Genomic DNA, 13,924 nt, shown 5'->3' on the forward strand with positions numbered 1-13,924 from the left:
GTGTTGTAAAGGTAATCACAGAGTCTGGTCGAGAGTATTCTCCTGACCACCAGTCTTGTAAAGGTAATCACAGAGTCTGGTCGAGAGTATTCTCCTGACCACCAGTTTTGTAAAGGTAATCACAGTCTAGTCGAGAGTATTCTCCTGACCACCAGTCTTGTAATGGTAATCACAGAGTCTGGTCGAGAGTATTCTCCTGACCACCAGTCTTGTAAAGGTAATCACAGAGTCTGGTCGAGAGTATTCTCCTGACCACCAGTCTTGTGAAGGTAATCACAGAGTCAGGTTAAGAGTATTCTCCTGACCACCAGTCTTGTAAAGGTAATCACAGAGTCTGGTCGAGAGTATTCTCCTGACCACCAGTTTTGTAATGGTAATCACAGAGTCTGGTCGAGAGTATTCTCCTGACCACCAGTCTTGTGAAGGTAATCACAGAGTCGGGTCGAGAGTATTCTCCTGACCACTAGTTTTGTAAAGGTAATTGCAGAGTCAGGTTAAGAGTATTCTCCTGACCACTGGTCTTGTAAAGGTAATCTCTGAGTCTGGTCGAGAGTATTCTCCTGACCACCAGTCTTGTAAAGGTAATTGCAGAGTCAGGTTAAGAGTATTCTCCTGACCACCAGTTTTGTAATGGTAATCACAGAGTCTGGTCGAGAGTATTCTCCTGACCACCAGTCTTGTAAAGGTAATCACAGAGTCTGGTCGAGAGTATTCTCCTGACCACCAGTCTTGTAAAGGTAATCACAGAGTCTGGTCGAGAGTATTCTCCTGACCACCAGTCTTGTAAAGGTAATCACAGAGTCGGGTCGAGAGTATTCTCCTGACCACCAGTTTTGTGAAGGTAATCACAGAGTCGGGTCGAGAGTATTCTCCTGACCACTGGTCTTGTAAAGGTAATCACAGAGTCTGGTCGAGAGTATTATCCTGACCACCAGTTTTGTAAAGGTAATTGCAGAGTCAGGTTAAGAGTATTCTCCTGACCACCAGTCTTGTAAAGGTAATTGCAGAGTCAGGTTAAGAGTATTCTCCTGACCACCAGTGTTGTAAAGGTAATTGCAGAGTCAGGTTAAGAGTATTCTCCTGACCACCAGTGTTGTAAAGGTAATTGCAGAGTCCGGTTAAGAGTATTCTCCTGACCACCAGTCTTGTAAAGGTAATTGCAGTGTCAGGTTAAGAGTATTCTCCTGACCACCAGTTTTGTAAAGGTAATTGCAGAGTCAGGTTAAGAGTATTCTCCTGACCACCAGTCTTGTAAAGGTAATTGCAGTCAGGTTAAGAGTATTCTCCTGACCACCAGTTTTGTAAAGGTAATCACAGAGTCGGGTCGAGAGTATTCTCCTGACCACTGGTCTTGTGACGGTAATCTCAGAGTCATGGTATGTGCTATTCTGCCTGTTGGATGGTGCATATAAAATATCCCTTGCTACTAATGGAAAAATATAGCGGGTTTCCTCTAAGACTATATCTCAAAATTACCAAATATTTGATATCCAATAGCCGATGATTAATGAATCAATGTGCTCTTGTGGTGTCGTTAAACAAAACAAACTTTTCTGTTGGATGTGAAACATTTGGTAATTTTGTTATATAGTCTTGGAGAGAAAACCTGCTACAAAATGTATCTTTTATATGCACCATCCCTCAGACAGGATAGCACATACCAATGGGCCCACCGACGGGGATCGATCCCAGACCGACCGCACATCAAGCATGTGCTTTACCACTGGGCTATTTCATACCATCAAAATAAGAAATGTCTTTATTCTAAAACACTACACTCTTTGCTGGTTATCACTCTTCTCAAATGGTGCTAAAGTTTAGTTTATTTAACGACACCACTAGAACACATTGATTTGTTGATCATCGGCTATTGGATGTCAAACATGGTCTTTTTGACAGTCATAGAAAGGAAACCCGCTACATTTTTCCATTAGTAGCAAGGGATCTTTTATATGCACCATACCACAGACAGGATAGCACATACCGTGGCCTTTGATATACCAGTCGTGGAGCACTGGCTGGAACGAGAAATAGCCCAATGGGCCCACCAACGGGGATCGATCCTAGACCGACCGCGCATCAAGCGAGCGCTTTACCACTGGGCTACGTCCCACCCCTTGAGATGGTGCTAGGCGAGCAATCACATGAATTTTCAAACATAATTTATTACAGATTTTATTGCAAAGAAATCAATTTGTGACTCCTAAAAATTTCTGGGCATTTGTGAAGGGGGAGCGCTAGCGATTACTCGCCTTTGCTGGTGAAGAAAGGAAGGAAACGTTTTATTTTCGGTTATATGGCGTCGGACATATGGTTAAGAACCACACAGATATTGAGAGAGGAAACCCGCTGTCACCACTTCGTGGGCTACTCTTTTCAATTAGCAGCAAGGGATCTTTTATATGTACCATCCCACAGACAGGATAGTACATACCACAGCCTTTGTTACACCAGTTGTGGAGCACTGGCTAGAGCGAGAAATAAAAGTGATTGGTTCATAGAAAGATCGCTTTTAATGGCAGTTTTGGTGGGTCTCAACTAGTACCACATGACTGGTATATCAAAGGTTGTGGTATGTGCTGTCCTGTTTATGGAAAACAGCATATAATTAGATGCCCTGCTGCTAATGAAAAAAACAATGTATCAGGTTTACTTAAGACTATAAGACTCAGAATTATCAAATGTTTGACACCCATAGCTGATAATTAACAAATTAATGTGCTCTAGTGGTGTCGTTAAACAAAACAAATATCATATGTGATGGTAAAAACGACCTTTGATTCTGCAATAATCTAACCATTAGTCATAATTCACAAACATTTTTGTTCTCAATTTCAGTGGCGCAGACTGACGGAGGAAAGACAAAGGTTTCGATTGTCAGAGGCATTTAAAGCATGGAGGAACTTGACGGTTGAAGTGCAGAGGTTGGTACTGTTAAGGCAATTGGAATAAAATTAACAGAAGATACAGCAATGTTTAAAAAAAGAAAATTGCTGTATCCTGCAAGATGTATTTCAATTACCCATACTTCACATAATTTTTCTTTGCAACTATAATTTCTTCCTGGACCCTGTTTTTCGGAGCAATTATAATGCTAAGATCATCTTAAGTGTACAAGATAGCTACGTACTTAAGGTGATCTTAATTTTAAGATCACTTCGTAAAACGGGGCTTAGGGCCCATATTTTCAAAGCTATTTTAGCCCTACGAAATCGTAAAACCATTGTAAGTTATGGCATATGTGACATCGTAGCCTGCGATGGTTTTTACGATATCATTGGCGCTAAGATAGCTTCGAAAGTCTTTTTAAGTTCCAGCAACCATGATTTGTTTTGATTTTTTTTTTAACTATTATTTTATTTTATGTCAATTTCATTTCAATGTTTATTTCAGATTAATGTCCAATCACCCTGTCCTGGGCACACAACTCAGCTATCTAGGCCATCTGTCGAGGGTAGTGGATTTGTGGTTAGTTGTTAGTGATTAGTAAGAGAGTAAAGTTTTGTTTTTATTTAACGACGCCACTAGAGCACATTGATTTTTAATCTTATCATCGGCTAATGGACGTCAAACATATGGTCATTCTGACACTGTTTTTAGAGGAAACCCGCTGTCGCCACATAGGCTACTCTTCTTTACGACAGGCAGCAAGGGATCTTTTATTTGCGCTTCCCACAGGCAGGATAGCACAAACCATGGCCTTTGTTGAACCAGTTATGGATCACTGGTCGGTGCAAGTGGTTTACACCTACCCATTGAGCCTTGCGGAGCACTCACTCAGGGTTTGGAGTCGGTATCTGGATTAAAAATCCCATGCCTCGACTGGGATCCGAACCCAGTACCTACCAGCCTGTAGACCGATGGCCTGCCACAACGCCACCGAGGCCGGTAATTAGTAAGAGAGATGCTAGCGTAGTAGCCTCACTTCTGCCTGTTGAGTCATTAAACTCTGTGTTGGAGCCGAGGATACGAACCCAGTACCTACCAGCCTTGAGTCTGATGGCATAATCACTATACCACCAAGGTCGGGCAACCAAATTAATGGTAGACATCTTAGGCCAAATTTGCAAAGCCGTTTTTTTTTTTTGTTGTCTTTATGGGTTTTAAATTTTATTTACTACTTATACAGTAAAACCCCATAAGACCAGACATTCTCTAAACCGGAATGATCTCAAAAACTGGCATTTCTCATGGTCCCGTGATTTATTCATCTTTTAGGGGCGGGATGTAGCCCAGTGGTACAGCGCTCGCTCGATGCGCGGTCGGTGTGGGATCGAGCCCCGTCGGTGGGCCTATTGGGCTATTTCTCGTTTCAGCCAGTGCACCAGGACTGGAATATCAAAGGCCATGGTATGTACTACCCTGTCTGTGGGATGGTGCATATAAAAGATCCCTTGCTGCTAATCGAAAAAGAGTAGCCCATGAAGTGGCGACAGCAGGTTTCCTCTCTCAATATTTGTGTGGTTCTTCACCATATGTTTGACACCATATAACCGTAAATAAAATGTGTTGAGTGCGTCGTTAAATAAAACATTTCCTTCTTTGTTGGACCTTTTTTGTTTATCTTATATGGGTTTTAAATTTTATTTACTACATATACAGTAAAACTCTTAAGACCAGACATTCTCTAAACCGGAATTATCTCAAAAACTGGCAGTTTGCATGGTCCTGTGATTTATTCATCTTTTAACACTAAAGTTTACCTCTCTAAACCGGAAATCTCTCTAAAGTGAATACCGGACGAATAATTCTTGTCAGATGGCACACATAGCTGAGGTGTGTACCCAGGATAGCATGCTTGAACCTTAATTGGATATTAGCACAAAAATCAAATTGACATGATGAATGAAAATTTAAATATTGTCCTTTTTTTTCTTCTTTCTTCCGTTTTCAGTTTACGTTCGTTTGAAAAGTCTATGAATGAGAAACTGGCTAGAAGGATGTTAACCAGGTGGAAGGAAGTTTATGTAGTTTGTGTCAAACAGCATAAAGCAGATGAATACAGCAGGTTTGAAACGGTTCACTAGAGAATTAGATATCATTTGTATTTAGAAGTTTATGTAGTTTGTGTCAAACAACATAGAGCAGACGAACACAGCAGGTTTGAAACCGTTCACTAGAGAATTAGATATCATTTATATTTAGAAATTTATGTAGTTTGTGTCAAACAGCATAGAGCAGACGAACACAGCAGGTTTGAAACCGTTCACTAGAGAATTAGATATCATTTGTATTTAGAAGTTTATGTAGTTTGTGTCAAACAACATAGAGCAGACGAACACAGCAGGTTTGAAACCGTTCACTAGAGAATTAGATATTATTTATATTTAGAAATTTATGTAGTTTGTGTCAAACAGCATAGAGCAGACGAATACAGCAGGTTTGAAACTGTTCACTAGAGAATTAGATATCATTTGTATTTAGAACGGTGTGTTCATTATCTATATGTTCCACCTATTGATCGACCCGGGTCATCTCAATGTATTTAGAACGGTGTGTTCATTATCTATATGTTCCACCTATTGATCGACCCGGGTCATCTCAATGTATTTAGAACGGTGTGTTCATTATCTATATGTTCCACATATTGATCGACCCGGGTCATCTCAATGTATTTAGAACGGTGTGTTCATTATCTATATGTTCCACCTATTGATCGACCCGGGTCATCTCAATGTATTTAGAACGGTGTGTTCATTATCTATATGTTCCACCTATTGATCGACCCGGTTCATCTCAATGTATTTAGAACGGTGTGTTCATTATCTATATGTTCCACCTATTGATCGACCCGGGTCATCTCAATGTATTTAGAACGGTGTGTTCATTATCTATATGTTCCACCTATTGATCGACCCGGGTCATCTCAATGTATTTAGAACGGTGTGTTCATTATCTATATGTTCCACCTATTGATCGACCCGGGTCATCTCAATGTATTTAGAACGGTGTGTTAATTATCTATATGTTCCACCTATTGATCGACCCGGGTCATCTCAATGTATTTAGAACGGTGTGTTCATTATTTATATGTTCCACCTATTGATCGACCCGGGTCATCTCAATGGCCAGGCCAGCAACCCCTGCAATTAAAATGTCCACAGCAAAAAAAAATGCCATTGACAAAAAAAATCTGAATATCATCGAAGGTAAAAAAGTGCCGTGGAGAATTAAAAACTCCACTGCAATCTCCATAACATTGCTGATTGCCGTGGGCAGTTGCTGGGGTTGGGCCAGAGATCGGACCTGGGATAGATGTGCCTAAACCGTTAGGGTACATGGGCACGTAAATATGAGTTCTGAGTCCACCTGTTAAGGAACAACAAACACTGTACTTGATTTAGATTCAGGTGCTGGTGCAGGAATGTATGCATGGGGAATCTTGATATCTAGATTGTGGTGAGTGAAGTTACTAAGGTGGGGGTGGGGGGGAAGCATGCTTCCCCAGAAAATATATATGTTCAAAAAAGAAAAATTAGCTTGAGCAGGGGGTATCTAAGAAACGAGATTTGGATAGATTTATAAATGAGTTGTAATTTTAAAATAAAGTCATTTCCATGTTAACAGTGATATGACTGGTACATCAAAAGCTGTGGTATGTACTGTCCTGTCTGCAGGAACATGCACATAAAAAAAATTTTTTGCTTCTTTCAAGTAGTAGTAGCCTATGTGGAAATAGATAGTTTCATTTTCTTCTCTGAACTAAATGTCTACATAACTAGATAATGGAACGCAAGATTTAACTCAGTCAAGCAAGTGTTCGTCTGAGGTGCTTGTGTCAGAGGATCAAACCCCCTCAGAAGATCCAGTCTCTGATGTTTTTCCCCCGTCCCAATTAGGCCCCACGACTGACATATCAAGGGCCATGGTATGTGCTGTAATGTCTGTGGGAAAGTGTATATAAAATATTCTTTGCTGCTAATGGAATGTGTACCATATGTTTGACGTCCAATAGCCAATGATAAGATAAAAAATCAATGTGCTCTAGTGGCGCCATTAAATAAAATAAACCTTACTTTAATGGAATGTGTAATGGGTTTCTTTGGAAGACTGTGTAGGATTATTAAATGTTTGACATCCAAAAGCCGACGATTAATAACTCAGTCTGCATTAATTGTGTTGTTAAACAAAACAAACTTTTAAAGAACTATGTATTAGACACTAAATAGCGAGTGTTTAAAATATGTTGAAATGATTTTTAAATGTTCCTTTATTTCCAATGTAATAATAATAATACTCTTTGTGATTAACACATGACTTTTTGTATCATTTGTTTTTAGCAAATGTTTGTTCATGTATATTTATTTCTGGGAGAGGCAGGATGTAGCCCAGTGATAAAGCCTTCGCTTGATGCGCGGTCGGTCTAGGATCGATCCTCGTCGGTGGACCCATTTGGCTACTTCTCGTTCCAGCCAGTGCTCCACAACTGGTATAACAAAGGCAGTGGTATATACTATCCTTTCTATGGAATGTGCATATAAAACATCCCTTGCTGCTAATTGAAAAGAGTAGTCCATGAAGTGGCGACAGCAGGTTTCCTCTCTCAATATCTGTGTGGTCCTTAGCCATATGTCTGACACCATATAACCGTAAATAAAATGTGTTGAGTGCGTCGTTAAATAAAACATTTCCTTCCTTCCTTTACTGACCTACTCTGTGATTAACACATAACATTATGTATCTGTTTTCAGTAATGTATACATGGCTCAGACTTAATGTTAGAACTGGCCGCATTTGCCATAGCTGGGGCGGGATTTAGCTCAGTCGGTCGAGTGCTCGCTTCAGGTGCTTGCATCGCAGGATCAAACCACCTCGGTGGATCCATTCAGCTGATTGGGTTTTTTTTTTTCTTGTTCCAACCAGTGCACCACAACTGGTCAAAGGCTGTGGTATGTGCTGTCCTGTCTGTGGGAAAGTGGATATAAAAGATCCTTAGCTGCTGATGGGAAAATGCAGCAGGTTTCCTCTGATGACTACGCATCATAATTAACAAATATTTGACATCCGATAGCCAATGATTAATTTATCAATGTGCTCTAGTGGTGTCGTTAAAACAAAACAAACTTTATGGTGCATGTCAGGGGTAAAAATTATTGCTGTTGATTAAAGGGATACTTAAAATTGCCATTGGCATATCCATTGGCATCCAGGTACATGTACGTTGTAGGTGAGCATTTTGCCTGCAGCAAAAACCTTTCAAAATTGCTATTATTAACAAATCCTTAATTTCGAGCCTAGGGCCCATAATTTCAAAGCTATCTAAGTGGTACGATATACAATATTGTAAAACCGTCATAGACTATGGCATGTGTCTCGTAGTGACGTCATAGCATACAACAGTTTTACGATATTGTAGCACTTGGATAGCTTCGAAAATCTGTAGCCTGGAATATAAATGTCTGTACATGTACAGTAAAGTACACTTAAACAAACATGCTTAGAACTAACTGATCATAAAATCCCATTTTATCTCCCTATACATTAATAACTTGACTTAATGCTAATAAGTACAACAAATTACTACTATAATGAAATAATTATCATGGTCCCTTTTGATTTGTTATAAGAGTACTTTACTGTATATTGGTTTCTAAATTGACTGACGTACACACACTTGTGTGTTGTAATCACTCCTGCTAACTGCACCGGTACTGTTGGTTTCAGACGCACTCTGTTAAAACACATGTTCGAGTCGTGGACGTCATTCACAACCCTGTCCACACAGCAGGCACATCGTCACCAAGTTGCAATGTGAGTCGCACACTTTCACTAATCAGGAATCTGCTGGGCACAATGTATTGCATGTTCATTATTTGTTTTCAGGGAACAATATTTCATAATCTTAGGTAACCGGAACCGATGAATTAGGCCTACCGTATATCTTCGCCTATAAGTCGAATTGTTTTCACCCAGAAATTATTTTATAACTTGGGGGGGTCGACTTATAAGAGGGTAAAAAAATTTCACCAAAAAATATTACTGTTTTGGGGATTATTTTACAAGTTTAATTGTTGAAGTATGCCATGTATTTATACTCAAATATGTTAATTTGACACATTTATTTTTTATAACCTATTTTTTTTGGCATTAGAACGGTTTTGGTTATGCGAAAAGGCGTACGATCTCACTCACATGCCAAGACAACAGTCCACTTAGTTAAATTAACAGTCATAACTAATAGTAAAAATGTAAACAATACTAACTACCTGTTGCCCGAGTTTATTTTGAAATCTGGTCACTGGCATTAATGGTTGTTCAAACAATGTTTTGGCGGTGATTAACTTCATGAATATTACTAAGCTTTCCCTTAAAATAGACTGATCTCTGCAGTTCACTTATCTAGAGCAATAGGGACACAAATCATTTGGTACAAAAACCAGTGTACTTTCCAGAGTTATCCTCCTTACATGTATTAATATGGCGGCAAAACGTGATACTTTCAGTTTTATCGTAGTGATCTGTTGTCAGTGTTTATAAATAAAGTCGTTGTCTGTGCACAAAACCATCTGTACAGTACTATACAGTAACAGTCAAACAGCTTTCACTCTCTACTAACGGAATATTTCGTTTTGATGCTATGTAATAATGATAGTTTGATTGGAATAGTCTGATCATATTGCGATGTACAAAACGTGAAAACCGAAGTTTGTAAAAAAAAAAAAATTTGTTCAAATATTATTGTTCTCATGTGCTGAAAATAAGAAATATTTCAATATTTATAAGTAGTTTTTCATGGGTCGACTTATAAACGGGTCAATAAAAAAATACGTTTTCAGGGCTTGAAATTAGGGACTCGACTTATAGCCGAGATCGACTTACAGGCGAAGATATACGGTACCTAATCCTAAAACACTTGAACTACAGTTCTGTGCTCTGTGGTTCAAACACATAAACTGATTTTCCCTTTCATTACTGATATATGGTACTTTTAATTTTATAATGTAATTGTTTACCACGTAACCGATTGGTGATTCTCGTGATTCTAAGGTTGCGTAACCGACACGCGAACAGAACAACAGTGCTAGTGAAATAGTGTGCCCTGTGTTTTGGGGGAGGGACGCAGCCCAGTGGGAAAGAGCTCACTTGATGCACTGTCTGTTTGGAATCAGTTCCTCTCGGTGGCCCCATTAGGCTATATCTCATTCCAACCAGTGCACAAACGACTGGTATATCAAAGGCCATGGTATGTGCTATCCTGTCTGTGGGATGGTGCATATAAAAGATCCCTTGCTACTAATGGAAAAATGTAGCAGGTTTCCTCTCTAAGACTATATGTTAAAATTACCAAATGTTTAATATCCAATAGCTGATGATTCCTAAATCAATGTGCTCTAGTTGTGTCATTAAACAAAACAAACAAACAATTATTATGTATTCATTCAGGGGTCGAAATGCTGCTATCGCAGCTAGTTTTTGTCAGTCAACTTTACCATGGGCCAGGAAATGTTTTTGATTGTCGTCCCTTCAGTTGACATTTATTTTATGTTTATACTTACTATAACACTATCAGTCTTTGCCCATTTTACTCTGATAATAAAAATATTAATGTTTATATCACCATCACTTGTCACATTGTGCCATAATTGACTAAAATATTGTGTGTAATGTGTGTGTGTGGTGTGTGTGTGTGTGCATGTATGTGTGTGATTGTGTGTGTGTGATTGTGTGTGTGTGTGTGTGTACAAGCGAGCATGTGTGCGTGTATGTGTGAAACAAGAGTAAATAAAATAATGTAATTATCATAATGATTATTTATAAGAACATATTTCAGCGAACAGTATCAACTGCTACTTCAGAAGAAGATGTTTGGGGAGATGGTACTGGTGTACAGGAAGTACCAGAAAGCCAGGTGGCATTATGGGTAAGTAAACATTAAGAGATGTTTAAACCGATTCTAGTTTAGGTTGTTCATGACTAATTACTAAATTAGGTACATTTAATAAAAACTTCTTTCTTTCTGTTTTTTTGATAATCTTTGTAACTTGTTAAAGCTTATTATAATTACATATTTAAGTATTTTTATTATTTATTGTGATTATATTATCAACCTCAGCAATTAAGAACATGTCCATGGCAAAATAAGTGCCGTGGAAAATTAAAAACTCTACAGTAATCACCACAGCATTGGAGGGGACTATAGATGTCGTCTCCATTCTTCTCTGTCCGTATGTCTGTCTGTCCGTCTGTTCCACATGTAGTTTTCTGGACTTTTTCTCACAATGTCTTGAGATAAAAGAGCAGAAAGTTTGTGTATAGCTTTATCATGTACTGTTAAAGATCAGGGACCTAATTCACTAAACTCTCGCAACTTTGCGATATCGCAGTGCAATGCTAAAAGACTTACAAAGAGGATGCTTTGTTGTCTAGCAGAGCCTAAGAGACCTTTGTGAATTAGGCCCCATATCTCTATAGAAGACAGATCTCGCAGTGCAATGCTAAAAGACTTACAAAGAGGATGCTTTGTTGTCTAGCAGAGTCTAAGAGACCTTTGTGAATTAGGCCCCATATCTCTATAGAAGACAGATCTCGCAGTGCAATGCTAAAAGACTTACAAAGAGGATGCTTTGTTGTCTAGCAGAGCCTAAGAGACCTTTGTGAATTAGGCCCCATATCTCTATAGAAGACAGATCTCGCAGTGCAATGCTAAAAGACTTACAAAGAGGATGCTTTGTTGTCTAGCAGAGCCTAAGAGACCTTTGTGAATTAGGCCCCATATCTCTATAGAAGACAGATCTCGCAGTGCAATGCTAAAAGACTTACAAAGAGGATGCTTTGTTGTCTAGCAGAGCCTAAGAGACCTTTGTGAATTAGGCCCCATATCTCTATAGAAGACAGATCTCGCAGTGCAATGCTAAAAGACTTACAAAGAGGATGCTTTGTTGTCTAGCAGAGCCTAAGAGACCTTTGTGAATTAGGCCCCATATCTCTATAGAAGACAGATCTCGCAGTGCAATGCTAAAAGACTTACAAAGAGGATGCTTTGTTGTCTAGCAGAGCCTAAGAGACCTTTGTGAATTAGGCCCCATATCTCTATAGAAGACAGATCTCGCAGTGCAATGCTAAAAGACTTACAAAGAGGATGCTGTGTTGTCTAGCAGAGCCTAAGAGAGCTTTGTGAATTAGGCCCCATATCTCTATAGAAGACAGATCTCGCTGTGCAATGCTAAAAGACTTACAAGAGGATGCTGTGTTGTCTAGCAGAGCCTAAGAGAGCTTTGTGAATTAGGCCCCATATCTCTATAGAAGACAGATCTCGCTGTGCAATGCTAAAAGACTTACAAAGAGGATGTTTTGTTGTCTAGCAGAGTCTAAGAGACCTTTGTGAATTAGGCCCCATATCTCTATAGAAGACAGATCTCGCAGTGCAATGCTAAAAGACTTACAAAGAGGATGCTTTGTTGTCTAGCAGAGTCTAAGAGACCTTTGTGAATTAGGCCCCATATCTCTATAGAAGACAGATCTCGCAGTGCAATGCTAAAAGACTTGCAAAGAGGATGCTTTGTTGTCTAGCAGTCTAAGAGACCTTTGTGAATTAGGCCCCATATCTCTATAGAAGACAGATCTCGCAGTGCAATGCTAAAAGACTTGCAAAGAGGATGCTTTGTTGTCTAGCAGAGCCTGAGAGACCTTTGTGAATTAGGCCCCATATCTCTATAGAAGACAGATCTCGCAGTGCAATGCTAAAAGACTTACAAAGAGGATGCTTTATTGTCTAGCAGAGCCTAAGAGAGCTTTGTGAATTAGGCCCCATATCTCTATAGAAGACAGATCTCGCAGCGCAATGCTAAAAGACTTACAAAGAGGATGCTTTGTTGTCTAGCAGAGCCTAAGAGACCTTTGTGAATTAGGCCCCATATCTCTATAGAAGACAGATCTCGCAGTGCAATGCTAAAAGACTTACAAAGAGGATGCTTTGTTGTCTAGCAGAGCCTAAGAGACCTTTGTGAATTAGGCCCTAGATTTGACCTTAATGCCAATTTACCCATTTTTGACAGAGTTGTGGCCCTTGAATTTAGGAGATTCAGAAATTAGTATTATTACTAATGCTATTACGATTATTATTACTATTGCTATTACTGTTATTACTAATGCTATTACTATTATTATTGCTATTGCTATTACTATTATTATTGCTATTGCTATTACGATTATTATTACTATTGCTATTACTGTTATTACTAATGCTATTACTATTATTATTGCTATTGCTATTACTGTTATTACTAATGCTATTACTATTATTATTGCTATTGCTATTACTGTTATTACTAATGCTATTACTATTATTATTGCTATTGCTATTACTATTATTATTGCTATTGCTATTACGATTATTATTACTATTGCTATTACTGTTATTACTAATGCTATTACTATTATTATTGCTATTGCTATTACTGTTATTACTAATGCTATTACTATTATTATTGCTATTGCTATTACTGTTATTACTAATGCTATTACTATTATTATTGCTATTGCTATTACTGTTATTACTAATGCTATTACTATTATTATTACTATTGCTATTACTGTTATTACTAATGCTATTACTATTATTATTGCTATTGCTATTACTATTATTATTACTATTACTATTTTCTAGTCACCGGAAGCTGGGTCAGTTTTTCTGTGCATGGCGTCAGGTGATAGGTGTGTGTAAGCTGGAACAGGAAGAAAACATACGCACGAGTACGACTCACTGGAACTTCACCACCACCCGCAGCTACTTCCTACACTGGAAGGTTGTCCTTGGCAACCGGCGCGCCAAGAGGATGGCAGACAAAAACCTTCTCAGGTAACTCAGAATTATATATACTACTCAACATTTGCCAAGGACCATGTATTTAATAGACAGTATTAGCCTCGGTGGTGTCATGGTTACGCCATCCTCAGACATAAGGCTGGTAGCTATACTGGGTTT

General features: G+C 38.8%; 1 protein-coding gene across 1 annotated transcript in view; it reads left to right on the forward strand.

Moving 5' to 3' along the window:
• Positions 1-13,924, forward strand: part of LOC121389816 — a 78,801-nt gene that overhangs the window by 26,220 nt on the left and 38,657 nt on the right. The window contains exons 7-11 of the mRNA XM_041521465.1: positions 2,839-2,924; positions 4,895-5,008; positions 8,665-8,751; positions 10,772-10,861; positions 13,607-13,798. Of these exons, the coding sequence (XP_041377399.1) occupies positions 2,839-2,924; positions 4,895-5,008; positions 8,665-8,751; positions 10,772-10,861; positions 13,607-13,798 (569 nt within the window). The remainder of the gene's footprint in view (positions 1-2,838; positions 2,925-4,894; positions 5,009-8,664; positions 8,752-10,771; positions 10,862-13,606; positions 13,799-13,924) is intronic.

Source organism: Gigantopelta aegis, chromosome 15 (genome assembly GCF_016097555.1).
Source record: "Gigantopelta aegis isolate Gae_Host chromosome 15, Gae_host_genome, whole genome shotgun sequence".
In the NCBI taxonomy this organism is placed as follows: Eukaryota; Metazoa; Mollusca; class Gastropoda; order Neomphalida; family Peltospiridae; genus Gigantopelta; species Gigantopelta aegis.